At 40.9% G+C, this 26544-nt stretch overlaps 1 protein-coding gene across 1 annotated transcript in view; it reads left to right on the forward strand.

The window, feature by feature from the left end:
• The first annotated feature begins 19970 nt into the window (after positions 1 to 19970).
• Positions 19971 to 26544, forward strand: part of LOC142652591 (uncharacterized) — a 106507-nt gene continuing 99933 nt past the window's right edge. Inside the window, exons 1-2 of the mRNA XM_075828246.1 lie at positions 19971 to 20037; positions 20130 to 20256. Of these exons, the coding sequence (XP_075684361.1) occupies positions 19971 to 20037; positions 20130 to 20256 (194 nt within the window). The remainder of the gene's footprint in view (positions 20038 to 20129; positions 20257 to 26544) is intronic.

Raw genomic sequence — 26544 nt, forward strand, 5'->3', positions numbered from 1 at the left:
AAAGAAGTATTTACTAAAACAGAAATGTCAAGTGAGCTGAAAAGTTATTTTTAACGATGTGTTGTTTGTATAGATTGATTTTCGTTGTGGATTTTTGCCGCAACGCAAAAACACAAAAAAAACTGAGCTTGTGAACATACCACATTATGTAGAGTTCGAATGGATATACACATTCGTTAAGGCCTCATGCCCACTTCAGTGTTTTTCTTCAGGGTGCTAGCCGTTTTTCTGACGGCTAGCACCCTGACCCATTCATTTCAATGGGGCCATGCACACTTCAGTTTTTTTGACGGTCCCGTTGCTCCGTTTTGATCAAAAGTAGAGCATGTCCTACTTTGGTCCGAGACTCCGTGACCGTGAGGCCCATGCAAGTCAATGGGGCCGTCAAAAAAACTGAAGGCACACGGAAGGCATCCCTGTGCCGTCCGTGTGTGACGAAGCCGTTGCCTAGCAACGGCCGGGCGGGCAGAAGTACATTTCAGACATATTACACTAATCGGCAGCCACTTGTCTCTATCAATTACTGATAGAGAGAAGAGGCTGCTGATTAAAAATAAAATAAAAAGCAGTTCTTACGTATCCCGGTCGTTGTCTTGGTGACGAGTCCCTCTTCTTCCTCCAGTCCGACCTTCATGTATGAAGCGGCAGCCTGTGATTGGCTGCAGAGGCGGCTGCAGCCTGTGATTGGCTGCAGAGGCGGTCACGTGGGATGAAGCGTCATCCCTGGAGGACGGCCTTCTGACATCATCCTGACTTGCGTGACCGCCACTACAGCCTGTGATTGGCTGCAGCGGTGACATAAATGAAACGTCATCCTGGAGGCTGGACAGGAGGAAAGTAAGTATGAACTTATTTTTTTATTTTTTATTTAATTAAAATTTTATTTTCCGAGCGCCGAGCATGGTACTGTCCAGGGTGCTGAAAGAGCATGGTTCTTCAGCGCTAGTCACTGTCCAGGGTGCTGAAACAGTTACCGCCAATCAGTGCAGCCCATTAACTCTTTCAGCACCCTGTACAGTGACTAGCGCTGAATAACCATGCTCTTTCAGCACCCTGGACAGTACCATGCTCGGCGCTCGGAAACGGAAACACGGAGTGCACACGGAAATCACACGGCCGCTAAACCGAGCACATTGAGCCGTCAAAAACGGCCGTGAAAACGGTGATGGAAGTGTGCACGAGGCCTAAAGCAGATCTGTCACATATTTATGCTGCCCTATCTATGGGCAGCATAAAGTAGTGACATCCACGCTGATTTCAGCATGCTGTCACTTTTTAGTTAATGTTCCGTAGTTTAGGCGTATTTAGTACTTATACTTGCTTTGCGCATCCTGTGCCAAATCAAAGGTAGTATAAGGAAGAAATAAGAGTCTAACATGTCAAGCAAGATGCGCCAAAATTATCATACAACATGCATCACTGTGATAAATTTGGCGTATCTTGTGACTGCCTGGTCTAAGTTTATGCTGCCTAAATATTAAACAGCATTGTAAATGTGGCCCAGGGTGTTTGACCTACTATTGATCTGAGCCGCACACGCACATTTCTCAATAAAAGATCTGTTCTTCAGCATTTCACCTCTCAATTTGATATAATTATGAGTAAAAAAAATTATAATTGTGAATGAGCTAAAAGGCATTGGATACAATTTCTAAACCCCATACCTGCAAATACTTTTAAAATCTTCCCATGGGAGTTCCATAGTTTACTTCCCTTACATGAAAATATTCTATGCATTGTTATTTCTCGCATTGTGAAAGAACCCGGACCCTTAGGGTATGTTCACACGGCCGTAAATGCCCGAAAAACGCCCAAAAAATTGGAAGCAGAACGCCTCCAAACATCTGCCCATTGATTTCAATGGGAAAAACGGCTTTCTGTTCCGATGGGCCGTTTTTTTACGCAGCCGTTTTGAAACGTTTTGAAGCCGGTATCAGGGCAGACTAAGTAGTCTACCCGGTGATAACTGTCATTGGGCCACAGCTGTGGCCTATGTGACAGATCGGACAGTTTAGGGCCTTAGTGACCGTCGGGGTTTGGTGTAAGAGGTGTGGTCAGGTGACTGTTATTGTAGATATAAACCAGGAATATGAGTGGTCTTGGCAGACCATCTGACATATTCCTGGAAGAAGCGTTTCGCTGCCCTCACCCGCCCTCCCTGTTTTATTTATTACTGTATGTATTGTATTTATTATCACAGCCTTTTGTCGCTCAGCATTTTTAATGGATATATATATTATTTGTGGTAGGCATGAGTTTATGGCTAAGCCAGGTTAATAATTCAGGTTGATAAGTTTAATGTTTTTTTATTACATTGTTTTATGGTAACTTTAATAAAAGGCTGTGGCCAGAATTATTTTTTACCACCATTCCAGAGTCATATCTATTTATTTATTTATATCTAAAAGTTTGTTAGTGTTTTTTACTTAGTTAATATTATATTAGTATGTTTTGTAATCCCATCACAATGGTAAATGGAGAGTTAATCTATATTGACAATAAAAATGTATGCATAATACTAAGTCTAAATATGTTATCTTTTTTCTAAATTAAACAACCCCAATTTCTCTAAAATTTCTATACAATATAACCTATTAGTGAGTTTGTTATATCTTGGCTCTGAACTGTCTTGAGCTCTACTTACACACATGAACCTAACACGGTGCGTAATATTCCATCTATGACATACTACAGTAGTTCTATTTTACACCTCACAATATCATTAAACTGGGAAAGAGTAAATATTTCCATAATTTTACATTATTCTTGGTGTTTGATGTTTGTGGGATGTTGTGGTCATTTTTGCATTTATCAGCGCACTATAAGGCCTCGTGCACACTTCAGACACCGTTTTCACGGCCGTTTTTGACGGATCCGTGTGCCCGTTTTAGCGGCCGTGTGCACTCCCGTGTGCACTCCGTGTTTCCGTTTCCGAGCATGGTACCTTCCAGGCTGCTGAAAGAGTTAATGGGCTGCACTGATCGGCGGTAACTCTTTCAGCACCCTGGACAGTACCATGCTCGGCACTCGGAAAATACAATTTAAATTAAATAAAAGTAAATAAATCATAAGTTCATACTTACTTTCCACCTGTCCGGCCTCCAGGGATGACGTTTCATTTATGTCACCGCTGCAGTCAATCACAGGCTGTAGTGGCAGTCACGCACGTCAGGATGATGTCAGAAGGCCGGCCTCCAGGGATGACGCTTCATCCCACGTGACCGCCTCTGCAGCCAATCACAGGCTGCAGCGGCCTCTACAGCCAATCACAGGCTGCTGCGTCATACAGGAATGTCGGACTGGAGGAAGAAGAGGGACTCGTCACCAAGACAACGACCAGGTACGTATGAACTGCTTTTTATTTTATTTTTGATCAGCAGCCTCTTTTCTCTATCAGTGATTGATAGAGACAAGTGGCTGCCGATTAGTGTAATATGTCTGTAATGTATTTCTGCCCTCCCGGACGTTGCTAGGCAACGGCTCCGTCACACACGGACGGCACAGGGATGCCTTCCGTGTGCCTTCAGTTTTTTTGACGGCCCCATTGACTTGCATGGGCCTCACGGTCACGGAATCTCGGACCAAAGTAGGACATGCTCTACTTTGGATCGAAACGGAGCAACGGGACCGTTAAAAAAACGGAAGTGTGCATGGCCCCATTGAAATGAATGGGTCAGGGTGCTAGCCGTCAGAAAAACGGCTAGAACCCTGAAGAAAAACACTGAAGTGAGCATGAGGCCTAAGGGTATTTTTACACACTTAGCAAAATACGTCTGAAATCACGAAGCTGTTTTCACCTGAAAACACCTCATGATTTTCAGACGTTTTTAACAACTCGCATTTATCGCGGCGTATTTTACGGATGTTATTGGAGCTGTTTTTCAATGGAATCAATGAAAAACGGCTCCAAAAACGGCCCAAGAAGTGACATGCACTTCTTTGACGCGGGCGTCTTTTGTACGTGCCGTCTTTTGACAGCGACGCGTAGAATTACACCTCGTCGGAACTGAACATCGTAAAACCCATTGAAAGCAATGGGCAGATGCTTGTAGGCGTAATGGAGCTGTTTTTTCAGGCGTAATTCGAGGCACTGCATGTGAATATACCCTAAATGTTAGTTATAATTGTATGTTTTCTTTGTATTATTGTGTAATATTTTCTCAAAGCCTGTACACATAATACAGATTAAAGGGTTTGTCTCATGAAGACAATTCTTGTTTAAATGGAAGCCGGCCTAACAATCATTTAATTGCCGTTGGTCCGGCTTCTGAAGTTCAATCCCTGGCGATTAGCTGTCATCATTGAAATCGCGTCTGGCTACACATTAAGGCCGTATTCACACGAACGGGTGTAAAATGGACCGCCAAAAACATACGTTTTTCACGGCCAATTTGCATCCGTGCGGGACCTGTTTTCACGCATCCCTCATAGACGAGTCTATTGAGGAATCCGGGAAAACTGACAAAAATAAGACATGTCCTATTTTTTCACGTGCCGTTCACACTGTCCATTAAAAAAACGAACGTGTGAATAGCACCATAGACGTTCATTGATTTTAATGCAGCCGTGTGACGGCCATTAAAAAAACAGCTGTCACACGGCCGATTATCACTGTCATGTGAATGAGACCTTACCCTGCAGAAAACCAAAAGCTTGCATGTCAGACATTTAAATGAATAACTGACCATATAATGCATGGACTGGGCAGGTCTGCCAGAGTGGCAACCACTCGTTCAGAGTAGTTGTCCATTCTAGGATACCCCCTTTTAAAAAGGGGTTGTCCCTGTCAATCTCTTAGCCAGAATGGAAAGTGTCCCTTGCTCTTGAGGACCTGTGCTTCCAGCATTATACACACAAACCATTGTTTTGAGTGGGCACTGTGTAATGCTTAACTTCCCCTGTGGTGGTACTGCAGAAATATTAAACACTTACTGACACATTTTTACACAGATTACAGCTGATCGCTTAGGTCCCAGCAGGAGGACACTTTGTGATCAGCCTATTGTCAATGGACGCTTCTGACAAGTACGGATTATCCAAAATAGAGAACCTCTTTAACCTATTCCCCACATCCGCCAAATATGTATGGCAGAAGTCAGAAGGGAACGTATGGAGCGGGTTCACAGGCTGAGTCTGCTCCATATACTGCGGGTGTCTGCTGTATGTTAGGGTATGTTCACACACTGTGTTTTCAGGCGTATTTCGCGGAGTAAACGCCTCGAAATACGCCTGAAAAACAGTAGCTAAATGCCTACAAACATTTGCCCATTGAACTCAAAACTTAAAAAAACGCTGCGTAAGAAGAAGGAGCATGTCAATTCTTGAGCCATTTTTGGAGCTGTTTTTCATTGTGTCAGTGGTCAAACAGCTCCAAAAACAGCTAAAAAAAAAAGCCTCTAAAAAATATTTTCAACTTCTAAAACAGCTGAAAATCAGAGGCTGTTTTCGCCGTAATTTTCAGCCGTTTTTACTTAAGCGTGTGAACATACCCTTACAGTCGACAACTCACTGTAACGGCCCAGATAACTTCGATCCCGGTCATTTAAGCCCTCAGATATTGCAGTCAATAGCGACCACGGCATCTGAGCAGTTAGACAAAGGTAGGGGGATCCCTTTGTCACCCAACAGACTCCGAAAAACGTCATACCCAGAAGATGATGTGTTTAGGAAAAAACGCCACTAACCACAAAACTGCCTAAAAAAACCACAAACCAAAACACTTGTGTGTAGCGCATTTTATATTTTACTATAGACTATATTGTAAGATCTGGCCACACTAAAAAACGCTTTAAAAAACACCATTAACCCCTTTAGGACGCAGCCTGTTTTGGCCTTGTGGCACAGCCGATTTTTTCAAATCTGACATGTGTCACTTTATGTGGTAATAACTCCGGCATGCTTTTACCTATCCAAGCGATTCTGAGATTGTTTTCTCGTGACATATTGTACTTTATGATAGTGGAAAAATTTGGTCGATAAATTCAATATTTATTCGTGAAAAACACCAAAATTTAGAGAAAATTTGCAAAAATGGGCATTTTTCTAAATGTAAATGTATCTGCTTGTAAAACCGATAGTAATACCACACAAAATAGTCACTAGTTACCATTTCCCATATGTGTACTTTATATTTGCATCGTTTTTTAACATCCTTTTATTTTTCTAGGACGTTACAAGGCTTAGAACTTTAGCAGCAATTTCTCACATTTTCAAGAAAATTTCAAAAGGCTATTTTTACAGGGGCCAGTTCAGTTCTGAAGTGGTTTTGAGGGCCTTATATATTAGAATACCCCAATAAATTACCCCATTTTAAAAACTGCACCCCTCAAAGTGTTCAAAACAGCATTCAGAAAGTATTTTAACCCTTTAGGCGTTTCACAGGAAATAAAGCAAAGTAGAGGGGAAATGTACAAATTTCTCCTTTTTTTGCCGAAATTCATTTGTAATAAAAAAAATTGTGTAAAACAGAAGTTTTTACCAGAGAAATACAACTCAATATTTATTGCCCAGGTCCTGCAGTTTTTAGGAATATCTCACATGTGGTCCTAGTGTGCTTATGGACTGAAACACAGGCCTCAGAAGCAAAGGAGCACCTAGTGGATTTTGGGGCCTGCTTATTTTTAGAATATATTTTAGGCACCATGTCGAGTTTGAAGAGACCAAAACAGTGGAAACTCCCCAAAAGTGACCCCATTTTGGAAACTAGACCCCTCAAGGAATTTATCTAGGGGTATAGTTAGCACTTTGACACCACAGGTATTTTGCTATATTTATTGGAGTTAGTCTGTGAAAATGAAAATCTACTTTTTTTTCTGAAATAACATAGAAATTTTTAATATTTACAAGGAATAAAGAAGAAAATTCAAACCAACGTTTGTAAAGCATCTTCTCCCGATTACGGAAATACCCCATATGTGGTAATAAACTGCTGTTTGGGTCCACGGCAGCGCTCAGAAGGGAAGGAGCGCCATTTGTATTTTGGAGCACAGATTTTGCTGGATTGATTTTCAGTGCCATGTCGCGATTGCAACCCCCTGGAGGGAACAAAACAGTGGAAACCTCCAAAAAGTGACCCCATTTTGGAAACTAGACCCCTCAAGGAATTTTTCTAGGGGTTTAGTAAGCATTTATACCACACAGGTCTTTTGCAGAATTTAGTGGAATTAGGCCGTGATAATGAATATAAACATTTTTGTCCACTAAAATGTTGAATTTTTTCATTTTCACAAAGAATAAAGGAGAAAAAGTCGCCCTAAATTTGTAGCGCAATCTCTCCTGAGTATGACAATACCCCACATGTGGTAATAATTTATTTTTTTAATAGAAATTAATTAACCTTTCAGGACTGATCCTTTTTTGCTTTTCCATTTTAGTTTTTCCCTCCACACCTTCCAAATGGCATAACTTTTTTATTTTCCCATGAATTGAGCGGTGTGAGGGCTTATTTTTGGCAGGACGAGCTGTAGTTTTTACTGGTACCATTTTTTGGTAGATGCTAATTTTTGATCACTTTTTATTACTTTTATTTAGAGCTTTGGTGGCCAAAAACAGTGATTTTGGCGTTTTAAAGTCTTTATTTCTTACGGCGTTCATAATGCGCTATAAATGACAATTGTATTTTATTCTGTGGGTCGGTACGATTACGGCGATACCATATGTATATCGTTTTTTTTTATGTTTTGCAGCGTTTGCACAATAAAATCACTTCTTTATAAAATAATTTCTTTTTTGTGTCACCATATTCTGAGAGCCGTAACTTTTTTATTTTTCAGTCAAAAAAGCGGTGTAAGTCGCAAACGGCATCGCAAACGGCAAACGGCAGTGACGTCCTGTCACTCTGACAGGAAGTCTATCAGGAGGCTGATCCTAGTAGGCTTCCGTACATGGCAGACACGGAGGCCATTACTTGGCCTCCAATCGCCTTTGCTAGCCATCTGCAAACCTCACGATTTCATCGTGAGGTCTGCCGATGAGCTAGAAACCCCTGAATGCGGTGATTGCAATCGATCACCACAATCAAGGGGCTAATTGCCGATATCAGCGGAAATAAGCCGCTGATCGGCATTAAGTGGAGTGTCAGCTGTAAGGGACAGCTGGCCTCCCGGTTCCCGGTGCACACTGTCGCCGACAGTGTGCACTGGGATCTTCGCAGTAACTGTACGTCCCTGTGCCTTAAGACACTGGCCACATGGACGTACAGTTGCGTCCTCGTACGCCTAGGGGTTAAAATGCAGAAAAATGCAGCAAAACGCTTTGTATGAATCCATCCTTATGAATATAAGTCTTTTACACTATCAGGAAACGTGCACATGTTCACTAGTTTATAGTGTATCTGTCACTACTTTAACCCCTTGCCGCCACCAGACATAAATTTACAGAACTGGAGCTATATAGTTAGCAACAAGCACCGTAAATGTACAGTGCAGAGAAATGCGGTCACAGGAGCTGTGTCCGCACCGTTCGCTGCGGGTGTCTGCTGTATATTACAGCTGACACTCTGCTGCAAATGCCGGGATCAGAGATTACTCAGATTCTGTCCATTTAACCCTAGTGATACCGTGGTTGCTGCCTCTGCTACTTTATTGGCGATGCCATTGGGTTTCCGTGGCAACTGTGTATGCCTATTAGGCCCTGCCATAATAAGATTCCTTTACACTGACAGGCATAATACACTGCAATACAGAAGTAGTAAAAAAAAAAACAGAAATATAAAGAGCAGAATTAGATTTAGGGAGCAGGCGTAGATTTCCACTATGATTTATACCAGTTTCTAGCGTATATTATAGTAAAGGTGTCGGCCGCGGGTGGTCTCAACCCATTCCGCTAAGCTCCACCCATTTTGAGAGACAAGATTGTTGCAAAAGGTACAAAACTAGCCATATTCCCTGCAAATTGCTACTTTTGTGCCGTTTACAACTTTTCTATGTTAGGAAACTGGCGCAGTTAATAAATTCCCCCTGAACTGTCTAATGCGTAGGTGTACTAGGACCTCCAGAGAGACGCTCTTTGCAGTTACTTTGCACTTATTTGATCTCATTAGTAAAAAGTATGAAACAAATACATCTAAAGTTTACAGCTTGAAGGTAACAGAAATAAGTACGTACGAGTACATCGCACATTATAGATTGTATACCTTACACCAGTATTCATATTAATAGCACTTGTAAACATAGCTGGTAAGAAAAACTGACATTTCGGCTAAGGGAATTTTCCTTTTTGCAGATTTTAGACATGTTTAAATATGTCCAACTGTGCATCAGTGGACAAGGCTAACCTGCTGAAGGCTAAATACCTCAATTCTAGTAGTGATACGTGAAATATGATAGAGATGCATCCAGACTAGGACTTAAAAAAAATCCCTTGATATCTTTCTACACTCCAATTATACTTTGTTCTCCTGGAAATCATACAGTATAGTACATAAACTGTTATTTTGTTTTCTGTCATTTCTATATGTAGTTTTTAAAGCATTGTACTTCTTCGGTCACATTTAGGATTCTTTTTTGTATTGGTTTGCAGTCTCAAGGTAACGGTATAACAAATCCACTTGCTCGCAGTTTATCCAAATTAATCAAATGTTACATTTTATGTTATAGTAGTCAATATTTAGTGAATAGGATAATATAAACTAGAAAACACAAAAAGGCCCTGCTGGATATTTCCCCCCATTTCCCCCCAAATCTGAGAGTAAATCATAATCCAGTGTAAAAGGCCCTTGTGGCACATGCAATTTATGCCCCTAGTCATTGGAATAAACAATTAACCTGCTAAATTGACCATACATATATTTATACATGCTTCAATGCCCACTCCCACCCAACCTTAACCTAAGTCCATATTAGGGCATGCCCCCACGTGGCGGATTTCCTCCGCAACTGTCCGCATCAATGCCGCACAGAATCTGCGTTGCAGATTCTGCGGCAGATCTGCCCAAAATGTGCAGTAAATTGATGCGGACTAGCTGCTGCGGACTGCGGGAAAAGTGCTTCCCTTCTCTCTATCAGTGCAGGATAGAGAGAAGGGACAGCACTTTCCCTAGTGAAATTAAACAAATTTCATACTTTCCGGCCGTTGTCTTGGTGACGCGTCCCTCTTTCGGCATCCAGCCCGACCTCCCTGGATGACGCGGCAGTCCATGTGACCGCTGCAGCCTGTGATTGGCTGCAGCCGTCACTTAGACTGAAACGTCATCCTGGGAAGCCGGACTGGAGACAGAAGCAGGGAGTTCTCGGTAAGTATGAACTTCTATTTTTTTTACAGGTTGCTGTATATTGGGATCGGTAGTCACTGTCCAGGGTGCAGAAACAGTTACTGCCGATCGCTTAACTCTTTCAGCACCCTGGACAGTGACTATTTACTGACGTCTCCTAGCAACGCTCCCGTAATTACGGGAGCCCCATTGACTTCCTCAGTCTGGCTGTAGACCTAGAAATACATAGGTCCAGCCAGAATAAAGAAATGTCATGTCAAAAAAGCAAGACGCATCCGCAGCACACATAACATGTGCATGACAGCTGCGGACTTCATTGCGGAATTTAGAATCTCCATTGAAGTCAATGGAGAAAGTCCGCCATGAGTCCGCAACCAGTCCGCCACTGCTCCGCAACAGACAGAGCATGCTGCGGACACCAAATTCCGCACCGCAGCCTATGCTCCGCAGCGGAATTTTACGCATCGTCTAAACGAACACTTCTAAATTTAAGTGGAAGTCAATGGAGAAACGGCTCCGCTGCGGATTAACGCTGCGGAGTGTCCGCAGCGGAATTCAAGTGAAATTCCGCCACGTGTGAACCCAGCCTTAAACGGGAATATTCAGAACGTTTATACAATAGGCACACATTGTTGCATAATATTGTTGCACAATAGTGCAAAAAAATGTGATGGGAAAAAAAATCAGTTCTTGAATCTACAGGCTCAATGGCTAGAGCTCCTATGCTCTGCTGTCCTTATGACAATACTTCCTGCCCTGTGTTCTGAGAGTTTAGTTTTGTCATGGGGACATCACTCCCTTTATGCAGCAATCCGAGCCAGAAGAAAAAAAAATCGGATCCACCAAAGTGTAGCAAAAATAAAGTGTTATACAGCAGTAGAGTGAGAAAAAAAAAACCTACATAATCATCTTATATACAAATATTTTGTCACTGATTCTAACCAAAAAACAAAGAATTTATGAAGAGGGTCATGTGACACAAAATTAGGGGTGCATAGGCAGGCAGTTTCAGTGGGGTACATAAAAGGTGACAGATGCAATGATGCAGTGATGGGACACTGTAGAAGGAGCGCTTATAAGAAGATAAGTGGTGGCGCAACATCTACAGCTGTTCTTTATATTCTGCATAGTTACTGTAGATGCAGCAGTGCTGAGTTTTTGCACAGTGATAACTCTAATATCACAATGAGTTGTGTCAAATGACAAACATATCTCTTGTACATCTGCAGATATTAGTAAGGAAAATTAAACGGTGTATGTGCTCGTAGTGATACTATGTAAGGTATCATAATGCTCATCATGTCATATTGTCAACATTTTCAAATTAATAACTCACATATTGTGTCATATTTATAATGTTCAAACAACAGTCATATATACTGGTTATTGCATAGGACTCACTTTTCTGCTGTACTTGTAGATTATGAAGGGAAGGGGGAGTTACAAATCTTTCTTACACCCTAAGGTTAAAATACCATAGACACTACTTTTGTGTGTTACCAGGATACTCGTGTGCAGATCACCTGGCTCACATATAGAAGGTAAGCAATGTATACCCCACCTTTCCTGAAGTTGCCAACAATCCTGGATATAAAAAAAAAAATCTTTCTGGGAATTCCTATTCCTGTATTAGAACAATATCCCATTCATTTTTACAACAGTGTTGTTGTTTTTAGAATTGCTATAACATTTTCTATTCCAGATACATTGTAGAGTCATCAATACAAAAATTAGAAATAAAAATGAAATCTACATAAATATTTAATTGCCACTTTAGATGAATTACTGTAAATGTGCCTTAGTTTTTTTTGAGGATTTTTTTTTTCACAGAATTGTATTTTGTAAAATTGATGGTATAACCTTATATTATTTTTATCTTGTTGGATTACACTTTAGTTAACAAGTGTATTTGATGCCAATGGATGGCAATTTGAGAGATACGGGATAGAATACAATAAAATGCATTGCATGCTTATCACTTAGAGCAAATACATAATACATTAGTTTGAGATGTCAGTCAATTGACCTATACTGTGTAGTGTTTAACCATTAAGTTGTGGTAGATTGGTATTGTTACGTTTTTAGAATAAACGCTGTTGCTTATTCTCCTTTTTTTTTTTATAAACATAGTTTAAGTGTAGCCATGGCAAAGTGTATAGTGTAGGAAGTGATAAATGTGATGTCTACTGGAACTGAGAGCTAAGAGATTATTACCTTGGGGAATGTAAAACACTGTGGCTGTATTCTTTTTTCCTTAGAACTTCTATTCCTACCTAGCATGCAATACCCTGCTTCTGTATTAGACGTAAACTAGTGAGTTCTTGCAATGTCTCTTGGATTAATCAGCTGATGTAAACAAGTTTTTAATGTTTATTAGAATTTAAAAATAATTGACTATTACTGTAGGACTTGGTTCACATCTGCGTTGTGGCCTCTGTTTATACCGTACGCCACAATGTTGTGACGGATGTACACCAGAGGTGCCCTACGGGCCCAATTTAATTATAATGGAGTCCATCGGCTTCTGTTGAGATGTCCATCTTTTTGATTGGAAAAATAGTGCTACATGCAGCATTATTTTCCCAGTCTAAAACAACGTAATATGCAATGGAAACTCCAAATGAAGCCTCCGACGCGGATGTAAATATAGTATTTCTGTGTATCTGCAACTCTGCGTTGATGAGCCATGGGAAAGTGCAGAAAAAAGTGCTAGTTGGCATAGGCTTGGCCATCCAGCACTATGCTTCATTTTTGCACCAAATCACCAGTGACCAGGGGCGACCCATTATGATGTGGATCCATTGTGTCTGTGGACCCGTCCCCTGCCGTGTGTGATTCTGACAGCAAGGTTATAAGCCAGAGCCAGGAGTGGAAACATATAAAGGAAAGACTTTCGAATATCTACTCCTATGTTTAGCTAAAAAAAAAACTGTACTGTGGCTCAAAAACAGAAGCAATGTGTCACCAATACTTTTGGCTTTAGGCCAAACCAGGGAAAGAGGGGCTGAGTCTAAGGCCAGTGGCGTAACTACCACCGTAGCAGCCGTAGCAGCTGCTATGGGGCCCGCGGCATGAAGGGGCCCGTGTCGCCCGCGGGCACGGGCCCCCACCATGGCCGGAGGCTCCGCTTGCTGCCACTATGGCTGCTACAGCGCGACGCCACTGAACACTACGGCAGAGCAGGGAGGTATCTCTCCGCTCTGCCATTAAACAAAAGACATGTATCCCCTATCCACAGGATGGGGGATACATGTGTGATCGCTGGCATTGATAGGGAGAACGGGGGACTGAAAGTCCCCTGAAGTTCTCCATCACAAACCTCGGACTTCCGGGGTCTGTGTCGGCAGCTCCGTAGAAATGAATGGAGCGCCGATCACGCTTGTGCGCATGCGTGACCAGCGCTCCTTTCATTTTTATTGAGCTGCACAGACGCCGGAAGTCAGAGGTTAGTCATTGAGAACTTCGGGGGACTTTCGGTCTCCCATTCTCCCTATCGCTGCCAGCGATCACACATGTATCCCCTATCCTGTGGAGAGGTGATACATGTCTTTTAGTAGGACACACTGTAGGTCGCATTTTTTGGGGAGGGGGGACGCTGTATGGCGTTCCCTGCAGGGGGGGGGCTGTATGGCGTTCCCTGCAGGGGGGGGCTATATGGCGTTCCCTACAGGGGGGCTGTATGGCGTTCTCTACAGAGGGGGCTGTATGGCGTTCTCTACAGGGGGGGCTGTATAGCGTTCTCTACAGGGGGCTGTATGGCGTTCTCTACAGGGGGGGCTGTATGGCGTTCTCTACAAGGGGGGCTGTCTCGTTCTAACAAGCTTGCGCCAAACATGAATTCATACACCCACATCTTTCACTTCTTGCAGGCACAAAGCTATATCATTGGTGTTTTGCACTCCATGAGGGAGGAGGACTGGGACGACAATTTTTGTCGTCGGTTTGTCATCTTGATGGAACCCCAGAAACAAATCCCAGCTTACTACTCGCTACTCCGGAAATAGGTTGATTATCAGACACTCAACTCGGGATTGGAGTGGTGGACTTCTCATGACTCAGAGTTTACACCTGATTTAATCCTTCGCACACTCGGCAAGGCACTGAAATGCATACCGGTTATTTGCTACTGGGAAATGTTCTTGAAAATAGCACATAAAGGCTATATCTCTCCCCTATGAAACTTCCATATAGGAAATGTCCTAACCCCGGCTTGATCCAGGTGTGGGGAAGATGTGGCTGACATGTACTACTGCTTATGGACCTGCCCAGTGTCCCAGTCGTTCTGAAATAGGATACTACTTTTCACCCACACACACACACACACACACACACACACACACACTAAGCAACAGTTTCCCCTAACCCCCAGTTGGGCTCTTTTTGGTCATCTGCCTGACATCACTCCTCCTGTCCCCTGGCTCTACAAGTGGCTCATTTTCTGCATTTCCGCTGCTGCCTGAAAAACTACCCTGCAGACCTGGCTGGGTCCCTCTGTTTATTTTTAGTCTTTCTACTACGAATAGATTGGGTGAACGCCTCCCTGCAAAAACAATCAAGAGTACGTGGTTTCTTTGAGACCTGGCAACACATAATCCACATCCTCCCCAAACACATTAGCACCAGAATACTAGATTGTTTTTGTCCCACCATCTGGTTCCTGAAACGGACGTTAGTTGATGATGATCCTCTAGAGTTAAATTGGTCCCCTTGCCAATCTCCCTTTTTCTTTTTTCTCATCGGTCTATTCCTTTGAACCATTAGGGTGTTTATGGTCTTCGCGTCCCTATATCCCTATTCCCTCTCCCCGCCGCATTTTTTTTTCTCCTCGCTGCCGCTAACTGCCAGCCTTCAATACACAACTACAGCCCAGTAGTCTGGAATTCTGTACATTAAGAGTAAACAGACACCACCTCCTCCTATATCTCCGCAAGCTCCTCATTTCGACTCACCCAGAATGACCTGCTCCCTGGAGCCCTCTCATCGGAATGATCCCTAAATGACCTTGATACTTTTCTCTTTCTGAACTCTTTAATCCTCCCTACCCCATTTTTTTTCCCTCCCTTTCCCTCTTTTTCTGTTTCTGTTTCCCGTGGAATTCCATGGCTGGTTGTAAAACGTTATAAAATATTTACAATAAAAACATGTTAAAAAAAATACATTAAATAATCAGGGATGCTTAGACATATGCCAACCAGCTGACAGGCGCCTGTCCCTTTAAGATGTCGCACTGCACTCGCGTGATATACTCTCACTACCTCATGTTAGCTCAAGCTTAAAACAAAATAAAAAATCCAAATTCATCTCTTCCACATGCATGAAACATCAAAAAAGCTAATCCAGGCAGATATAATATCCCAGTAGCCAGTCTAAGTAAAGATGGGAGTTGGGGTGATCTGCGTCAAATTTGCATAAATCCTAATACATTTGGCGCATTTTGAACTCTCTGACAGCGATGAAAATATGCTATGAGCAGACGTAGATTTGCACCAAAATTTTCCCCATTTTCTTCTAGTCTAAATAATAAATCTGGCATCCTCTGTGTGATGAAGATGCGGGATAGACACAGGTACACTTCTACATGTTTTCTGGGACTGCTTTTTCATTGGCCATTTTTTGTACTGGGGTCTGGTGCATATTTTCAGCTATTTAGGCCTGCCTTGTTTTTGCTCCAACTGTGCGACTTCCCACTGACTTCTTAGGGCATGTTCAGACGTGGCGGAATTGCTGTGAAATTCTGCTGCGGACACGTCGCAGTAGAAATCCTCAGCAGACTTTTTTTCCCATTATTTTCTATGACAGTTTAGGTAACTTAGTGCAGATGTTGTGGAAATTAGGCTGCGGTGCAGAATTTTCATTCCGCAACATGCATGGCCGCCAGCGGAGAAGCAGCTGAATTTTTACTACGGATTTCAGCCTTTGCAATGCAAAGGCTGAAATCTGCGGCAAGTCCGCTGTGATATTCGCAACTTCTGAATTACCTGTCAAATATGCAAATGCTGCAGATTCGTTGCGGAATTGCTGCGAATTTGTGGCAAAATCTGCACCGGGAAATTTCTGCCACGTCTGAACATGGTCTTACAGTAAGTTGATGGTTCGCCATCTGGATGCGTAGAAGCACGTTGACCCAACCCTCTACGGCTGGGGCTATCACAAATTCAGGAGGTGATGCGGATGGAGGACGTTACAGTTTCCAAGAACCTCTCATGCCAACTCTCACCAGTGACTGATGAGCAGCCATGTATCTGGTTTTATACACGGCATCCCTGCTGAGAGGGGCTGGAGGAGACGGGAAGAGCCAGGGATGCACTGCCCTCATGAAAACAATATTATATTAAGATGCAGGGAACGTGCCTCCATATTATGATGATAGATCTGCTTTAATATCTTTTATTGACCAACAGTTATTTTGTAAACTTACGTGCTGGTTATTTTCTGTTATATTCCTTTTGTAATTTTGTGATAATTGTTTAGTGTTCCAGCTTTCCAACATCTCTGTGACTGGTCACATTATGCATAGCTATGTTGTGATTTTGCTATATTTGAAAATGTTAAATAAAGAATAAAAACAAATCTGCCATAATAATATCTCATTTGGAGACCACGTCTACTTTTACAGTTTCTTGCTACATTTGCCAAGCGAAGAGAAAAGTCACAAATTTTACCACTAAAATGTGGCACGTCATCATTTGAAACACTTTTAGCACCACAGTTTATGCCAAAGCCTTGTGTAAATTGTATAATAAATGTTGCTCATTATATACAAATACCACACACTACTTCTGATCTGCCCATGCCATTCTCTTCTCCAGTAGTCTAAACACATCCTCACCCTCTCATACCCAGGAGGGCTATCATGCCTCTCCTCCTCTATAGAATTCCTGTCCTTATACCATCTGCCATTCTTTAAACATTTTCCGCATTTGGATGTACTATTACTAAAACACTGCAATTAGAATGTAATGGTATGTCCTGATGAAGCTGTGCCCACATGATCATCACAGGAGCCCATCTATGACTGACAGCCAGACTTCCGCTATAACAGCTGGGTTTCTGAGAAATCTCAGATCCTTGGCGTTGAACACCCGATATATGCCATATCAGTCCTGATCGCGCTACCTAAGTTGTATAAACAAAGAGTGGGCTACCCTTCAGCCCCAAGTGATCATCAGGGCTGATTTCTTTATGTTCACAGCCCAGTGCCTAACTAATGCCACCAGGACGTCCAGTGATAATACCTGGGCATACCTTCAAATATGTAAAAAATAGAAGAAACTATTTTTTTTAAATAAACAACTTTTATTTAAAAAGTATCAGAAAAAACAATAAAACATATATATAGTTGATATTTCTGTAACTATAAGAACCCAAACGCATACATCAACGCTTACGCCCTTTCCACTGGACGGTGCAAGACTGTTTTGAATTGGCATCGTGACAAACTGCTTAACCCAATGCAATTCAAGAAAGGCTAAGGTTGAACACATCTGTACATGTACAGAGCTTGCTTCTGGTGCCGTATTTATGCACTTAGTTGGGTTCTCAATTAAAAACTAATTTAAATGTACCTCGAAATGATGCCCAAAAATTGTACAAAAAACAAGACAACATGCAGCTATGAATACCAAAAAATAAAAAAATGATGGCTGTCGGAATGTGGCAAGATTAAAACTGTTGTATGCAAATAAATCTTAATCTTGTGTTATAAGTACTGCAATTATGTTATGTATTTGTTTCAAATTGTTACCTTTTAAAAAAAAAAAAAAATTCAATATGTTTTACCTCACATTCATTTTTTAATACAAACACCCACACTATTATAAAATGCAGTTTTGGTGTGAATAAACTGTCAGATTTCCTTACTTTTCTGACTGTGCTCACTCTACTGTTATGGCTTCTGTTCATACCAAAGCCACGACAGCTATGACGGATTAATTTTGAAACCCAACCTATTCTAAAGAATCCCATTGTCTTTTAATGGGGTTTGTCAGGTTTCCGTCAAGGTTCTAGTTTTTTTTATCCCAAGAAAAGGCTGCACATAACACAATATTTGTCGTAAAATATACTTTAAAAAAAGCACATGTGAACAAAGCCTCACTCCCAGACTAAATAAAAAGAACAGAAGAGAGTGAGGTACGGAGGAAGTAGGAAAGAGTAGGGACTATGCAAGTGTGAGAAGCTGGGGTGACTCTGTGACAAAATTATAGTTTTACCTAAGCTGGTAAAAGTAGCTGCTGTTACTCCCTGGACCCACGAGAAAAAGTGTAGGTCAGGAACACAACTGCCTGACACAGAAAGCACAGCCAAGTTTTGATTTTTGATCATACATGGACTTTAAGAGCAGAAACTATATCACCATGTGCGGATGGTCATAATAAAATTGCTGGAGGAGGACAATATTGTGCAGGAACTTGACAATCATCTGTAAGATATTTCTATGTCTACAGCTGACATGGTAGCTATGATAGCTCTACTTGAATATGACTGCATGAATAAAATTTAGCTTCTCTGTCTTCAATATAAATCAGATTGACATAAACAGTAAGGAAATAAGAGATTTACTATCCTAGTTTTTGGTCAAGGAAATACTCTAAAAATGTCCAAGGTGACCCGAGGCAGTAAAATCCTGCATAGTTTATATTACTTATTATAATACCCATATCAACATGTTTAAAATAGCACAAAGAACATTTTTGTTCCAAGATGGTAACAACAAATTAAATTTTTACTTTGTATTTACAGCACAGTTTTAAGAAAATTCTGCCAGCTATCAGCAAATTTCTACAATATGCAATTATAGTTTGTGTATCAATTTCTCACAGTTTTCAAGATATCTGCCTGTAGTCTTTGAATAGAAAACTACTTTGTTTACTGTACTTCTAGAGGAAAAAATATTTCTGGATTATGCGATGATCACACAGGTGAATGGTTCGTTACAAGACAGAGCTCTGATAATTGTACTGTAACTATAGCGAGCTGTGCACCTGTGGGTAGGATTGGGTGGCAGATCTACCATCGTAAGTTTTGTTAATACAAACCTAATGCAAAATATGTCTGAAGCATTGAAAGAAAATTACTATGGAAATATACAGTATATTACAATGTCGCGTTTGGTATTTTTTTTGTAAAGCAATGGAGGATCAATTGCCTGTTTAACAAATAACAAAGTCATAGTTTTACCATCAGTTTCTGAGAAGCTAATTCAAAGGTGACAACCAATATGGCTGCATTAATCTATTCACTTTTGCAAAAAAAAATTAACACTAAATGAAAAAATTCTGTCTGAGAGCAGGGACCACTAGGGGGAGCTTACTGCATACATGCAGCTTTATTTAGCATTTTACTGTATGGGTATGTGTCTGCTACTCCTAAGCAGCACTGCTCCTACACCTGAATCCTATTTACACTTCCATCATATATCCACACAACTAAACATTGATTAAGGCTATATGCAAGTTAGAAAAATGCCTCTTTACTTTTTAGGCTGTATAGCATAGCTTGGCCACAAGGGGCAGAAAAGAGCAATTTGCATGTCACAACTCACTATGACAGAATGAGGATTTAATTCTTTGTTGCGTGGATACGTCATAGAAGTAAAAATTTAAATCTTCTGTTTTCGGAAGACTTGCTGTGTTCCAAATTGCTTCTGTAACAAAGATTTTAGTGAATACAGGAAATATTTGTTTTATATATTTATGTTTACAACTCATCTTGTCTTTCTTAACAGATTTCAAGCCCTTAACATGCAAAGAAGGCGAATACAATGACTCCACACCTCTCCTGCTTTTTTATGATCTTGGTCGTAACATATTCGGAATCAAGAAATCTTGGTAAGAAAATCATTAGTGAAACATACAATAACATAATAGCTTAACTGAACTAGGACTTCCCAAAGTGTTTATTCATTGACCTTTCTTTGCAGACTGCCCAGTCGACGTTTTCATTGTTTTAGACACATCTGAAAGCATTGCTCTCGGAACTCCACCATATGGATCAGTTGAAGATGTTAAGACATTCGCAATAGATCTTGTGGGTCAAATGAATAGCAGGTATGAGTGTAAGGCAAGCACATTCTTGTCAAACCATGAATTTTGCGCATTCCAGAGAGCTGTGAAGACCTCAATAAATTTCAGAGGAAATAGATTTATTGAAATAAGTTTACCAACTCATTCTGAAACACATTTATGAAAAGTACATTAATGGAGAACTATTTCACCAACTAGTAGAGAAGCATATAGCACTTAGGGTGAACTTTTTGGAAGGACCGCAGTTTTTGGGAGTGCATAAACTCAGTTACAAAGGTGAATCTGTGAAAAAAATCTGTATCATCCGCTTCCCCGTCAAACCATTATCTTCATTGAATGTATCCACTTCAGGCTTCTTTGAGACAGTGTACGTCACTAAATGAATGCGGAGAGTCCAACACTCACTTACTATATTCAGATTTGTATAGATTTTGCTCATAGTCACTGTACTATTTGCATGCCTCTTTATGTTCCATACTAAGTCTATAGCTCCACTTTATACCAATACCAAGCAGGAGCGTAACAAGTAACCGTTGGGCACCATAGCAAAACTTGGAATGGGGCCCACTCCATCAGGGCATAAAAGATTTTTTTATTATTTTGGTCTTTACTCTGTGTATTTTCCTCCCCTCCTTAGTCTTCAAGCGATCTATATTTATTTTCCCACTTTTTCCTTTCATCATTCACAGTTATCGCAGCCGGCACCTCACCTCTAAGCAGAGATGGGCCCGATTAGTATCTGGGCCCCATAGCAGCTGCTGTGCCACTACAGCTCCTCTTTATATTCTATTGCTCCTTTTTATATCCTACATCAAGGCTATTGCTCCTCTTTATATTCCATATCAAGTCTGTGGCTCCTCTATATATACCATATTAAGTCTGTGGCTCCTCTTCAAAATTCCTATGAACTCATTTATTTTTTATTTTTTTTAAATCAATAGTTTTTATTGAAGTTTTTAGAAAGTTTTTTCATTAAACAGTAAAGCAAAAACGAAACAATACTTTGGTGGTCTCTAAACATTTCGAGACCATCAGAGACAAATAAAGTATATGAATATAATACTACAATAAAGTACGGTAACATATACAGATTGTGCCTTGTATGAGGTAAAATGAAAAGAAATCCTAGAATAGTACAGGAAACTAAAATTTACAATCACACATGATCAGGAGAAATGATGAGAGCACATCCAAGGTTGCCATGCTTTCCAGACCCGTTGGTAAGAGGTAATTGTCTGCGAGAGCAGAGTTTCATGATGGCAGTTATTATTTACACTATTGATTACTTCCAGTATGGAGGGGGAGATTTCCAAGATTTAGCTATAGATAGTTTCATGTCTACGAGAATGTGGTGTACGACCAATCTGAACGCCTGAGGAATGTCCTCCAGGCCTATGTCTAAGATAGCCAAGCCCTTATTAGCAGGCACAGGTATTCCCGAGAGTTCTGAGATAAGCTGGAAGACTTCCTTACAAAGAACAGATACTGTTGGACAGGACCACCACATGTGTAAGGTCGTACCCACTTGACCACAACCTCTCCAATATACATTGGACGACCCAGCAAAAAAATGCACACATTTTCATGGAGTAAGCTACCATCTAAGATGTATTTTACGTACAAGTTCTAAGTGATTTGGAATGCCTAAAAATCCAATTGGATGCTTTCATCTAGCTAGCTACGGAAAATGTTTCTCCCAACTCCCGCTCCCACTTCAGCATGTGAGATGTCTTACCAAGTAAATTTCAATTTATTAAAAGAGCATAACCACAAGCCAGGCCCTTTGGAAAGCCATTCCATTTAAATAAAAATTGGTGATAGGAAGATAATGTGGTCTGTTTTGATGGGAGTGACAAAGATTGTAGGAGATGCCTTATTTGAAGATAGTGAAGAAAGAAGACACAAGAAAGACCAAAATCCTTGGATAGATTTCCAAAGGATTGGAAAATACCAGTTTTGTAAAAATTTGAGAGGACTGTTATGCCCGTTGATTGCCATGGAGTAATAGGGATTTGAGGTGAAAGGGGGATAAGTGCTTGAATTGCAATATGTACAAGGGAAATATGGACCCACTTATGTTACAAACTTTTAAAGTGTTGCTCATGGATTGTAAGGGCAGGTTATTTATTTGAGCTCCTAAGTAAGAGGCGGCCAAAAAAGACTTCATCCAGATACTTGGAATCATCTCATCTTCCAACTGGGACCATAGATTAGAGGACGGCGTATTCCAAAGAGAGACTATCTTATCCATAATGGATGCTATGCCATACGCTACCACATCAGGTACCCCCAATCCTCCCTCCCTAACCTTACGAAACAATAAATGTTTTGCCACCTGAGCCCTCTTACTGTTCCAAAAAAAATTAGGAAATAGCTTTTGAATTTGTGAGGTAATGGAGGAAGGGATAAGATATAGAATTGTTCTACATAAGTATAAATGTCTGAGTAATAAAAGCATTTTAATTAAATTAATTCTGGCAATCCAAGACAACCGAAATTTGTTTAGTCTTTCACATTCCAGCCTCATAGAAGAAACAAGTTCCAAAAAGTTATTTGCAATGACTTGGGACGGGGTGGGAAAGTTTTATACCTAAGTAAGGAAGGTCAAATGGGATGCAGATCATTTATCTCTAATTACTGGAGTAATATTGATCGATAACATCACAGACTTGGAAATGTTTAATTTATAATACGATACTTCAGAATATTGTAAGATAATATCTAGTACCGCTGGAAGGGACGATAATGGAGAAGTACAGGATAATATAACATCATCTGCGTAAAGACCAATTTTGTGTTCTACACTTCCTACCACAATGCCCGAGAAATGTGGAGAACTGCAAATCATTTCAGCTAAGTGTTCCATGCATAAAGCAAATATCAAAGGGGACAATAGACAGCCCTGATGAGTACCATATGATATATATATGGGTTCGGATATAAATCCGGAAGAAAGCACCACAGCCGAGGGGAAGGTATATAGGGAGGGAATTGCGGATTTGATGAACGAGTGAAATCCAAATTTATCCAATACTCCCTCTAGGTATCGCCAATTAACCCTATCAAAAGCCTTTTCGGCATCAAGAGAAATTAACAAAGTTGGAGTTGTAGAGGTATTAGCTATTTGTATAAGATCTAAATTCCTGCGAGTGCCATCGCTATCTTGCCAGTTTTTGACAAATTCTTCTTGATCTAATGCAACTAGAGAAGGCAGGCATTAATTTAGTCTTGTAGCAAGGATTTTCGCATATAGTTTTATGTCACAGTTTAGGAGGGATATTGGTCGGAAATTGGCAGGAGAGTCTGGAGACTTTCCTGGTTTAGGGAGCATAATAATTGTGGCTTGTAACATTTCAGGGGGAGGCTGCATGGAATTTTCTATTCCCATAAATGTGTTACGCAAATGGGGCAATAATATCTCAGAGAAGGATCTGTAGTATTCATTCGGTAAGCCGTCCAGGCCAGGGGATTTATTTTGTTTTGACTGACGATTATTTTACGGATCTCATCAATAGTGATCGGAGCATTTAGACGAGATAGTTGGGTGTTGGACAGTTCAGGGAGTTTCATACGGGCTAGAAAGGCGTCTATATTTTCTTGGTTACTTTTGGGAGAGTGTTATCCTCCCCAAGGTTAAATAACGACCTATAATATTCAGCGAGGGCCTCAGTTATCTGACGGGGATCATATAATTTTGAGCTATCTGAGAATTTCAAAAAGGATATTTTGGACCTAGCCATGTGCTGTTTCACCCCCTTAGCTAATATCTTACTTGGTCTGCCACCCTGTATACAAAAGTTCCAATTAAAAATTTTTTAAGAATTCCCAATTCATGTCTACAAGGATCTGTAGAACATGCTTTTAGTTTAACTTCTAAGGCTTGAATATTACCAATAAGGGAATCAAGGATTTTATTTCTTTCTCTTTTAGCTCCTGCAGCTGCTTGAATAAATAAACCCCTGACAAATGCCTTATGTGTACACCACAAAAGTTCATGGGAGGAAGCTATATCAGAATTAATTTGAAAAAATTATTTCAGAGCACTACCCACAGAAGATATAAGCGAAGGGGAATTTAACAGAAATGTATTCAGTCCCCATGAGATTCCAGGAGGACTACAATTTTGGTTACCAGTTCAATTGGAGCATGATCAGACCAAGTTATCAAACCAATTTTACAATAGGAAATAGTCAATCCGAGAGTACACTTTATGCAGAGATGAATAAAAAGTGTAATCTTTCTCGGTGGCATGTTGATATCTCCAAAAGTCATGTAAGTTCTCTTACATAATAAGAGAGGGCGGTCTAGCTCCGAGTTAATCACTGCGTTAAAGTCACCGCAAATAATCAAACTGCCTTTCTTCAGGGTGTCAACTTTTTCTAGCATTTTCTTTAAGAAGGGGAGTTGCCTTTTATTCGGGGCATAAAGCGAAACCAGAGTATACAACTTATTGTTAAGTTCACAGATAAGGATGATGTATTTACCTTGTGGATCAGAATATGAGTCAAGGGATTTGAAAACAACAGAGTCCTTAATAGCTATGATTACCCCAGCTTTCTTAACATCCCTAGATGCCATTAATATGTGTGGAAATTGTTTATGTTTAAATGAATGAGAATTACGATTAGACAAATGGGATTCCTGCACACAAAGAATGTCACATTTCGATCTACAATGCTTCCCTCCAAACAAGAGATCTTTTGAATGGGGAATTTAAGCCATGGGCATTAATTCATACAAATTTAACCCCCATGTCCGTATTTAAAGAAGGTCCCAAATTGTACCTGAACAATAAGGAATCCTACATGTAGAGAAAGATTAGTACAGAAATAATATAGCACAAGTATATAAAACCAACAAAGTACATAAAACAGTAAACAGAGAGTCACATTCAACGCAATGTGCATTCGCAAACAAGGAGAAAAAAGGCAAAAGTCTGGCCAAACAAGGCTTACACTCACGCAGATGGCAAGAAGCCTTGTAGATAAACCTGTAGATGAAAGGGATTGTTCATCAGACATTGTTTCTTCGTCTCATTCTGCTAACTTTATCCGACCATAGAGTTGTAATGAATTCCGGGCGGGATGCAAAAGCGTGGTGAGGACTCTGAGGAGGAGTAGAAATCAGGCCCCAGGAATGCAGAAGGTCTTCTGCCATCTCTGGAGAAAAGCAGACGTGTTGAGTCCCATTCTTGGAGATAAGGAGCTTCACCGGGAACCCCCATTTGTAGAGAATGCCTTTGTCACACAAAATTTTAAAAAACTAAGCAAATTCTTTGCGTCTCATCATAGTCACTTCAGACAGATCAGGGAATAGAGATATATATTTGAAGCGTCTGGCAGATCGGGACCGGATTTTAATGCTCTGAGGAATTAATCTTTTACCCTATAGAAGTGGATGTGAGCAATCGTATCCCTAGGGAGCTGCGAGGCAATATGACAGGGTTTTGGGATCCGGTGGATCCTGTCAATCATGAGGTCCAGAGTAGATTTATGAGGTAAGACTATCGCCATCAGATCAGTGAGGTATTGAGAGAGGATATCTGGAGAAACCGTCTCAGAAATTCCTCTAATACGAACATTGTTCCTACAGGAACAGTCTTCCAAATCCAATACCCTGTGGCAATGGATTGAATGTTAGATCTTAATTCCCCCATAACTTGTCTCAAGTCCAGTTGAAATGAGTCTCTTAAAGAGTTCAGTAGTTTTTTCATTGTTGCCTCTGAAGCGGGCTGGGAGTCAATGTGATCAAGAATGTCATTGTTGATTGAATCTGCCTTGGACGAGGGGGTGGGAGAAGATGGTGGAAGAGAAATACATCTGCTCACCTCTTTGTGTTGAGAAGAGGGGTTATTGAAATACTCTGTGAGTTTGGCTGGTTTAGCCTTGGTGTTCTTTTTTTGCAGTACCACCCATTGTGTTTTATGTGGACACACAATTCAGCTCGGTATGACATCAAACTTTCACCTTGGACAAAGTGTTATAAGATCCAAACACAGCCCCCTACCAGAGACAAAGTTAGTGAGAACTGCAGGAGCGACTAAGTAAGTGAGAACTGCAGGAAGTCTCCCATGATCTATTCCCAGACTCCAGATCAGTTGTCACCGGCAGAGAGGGGAAAACCATTCACGCTTCCCCTCTAGATAGCTGCTTTCAGTATAAAGCAGAGCTCAGTCCTCCCAGCATTCAGTGGCTGAAACCAAGATGGGCGTCGGAGGAGAATGGGCCCACACGACAGCCGAGGTAAGTGTCACGCAGTCTGCACAGGAGATGACACCAGACACTCAAGGAGAGTAAATCCCTCACCTCAAAG

This window comes from Rhinoderma darwinii, chromosome 5 (assembly GCF_050947455.1).
Source record: "Rhinoderma darwinii isolate aRhiDar2 chromosome 5, aRhiDar2.hap1, whole genome shotgun sequence".
NCBI classification, from domain to species: Eukaryota; Metazoa; Chordata; class Amphibia; order Anura; family Rhinodermatidae; genus Rhinoderma; species Rhinoderma darwinii.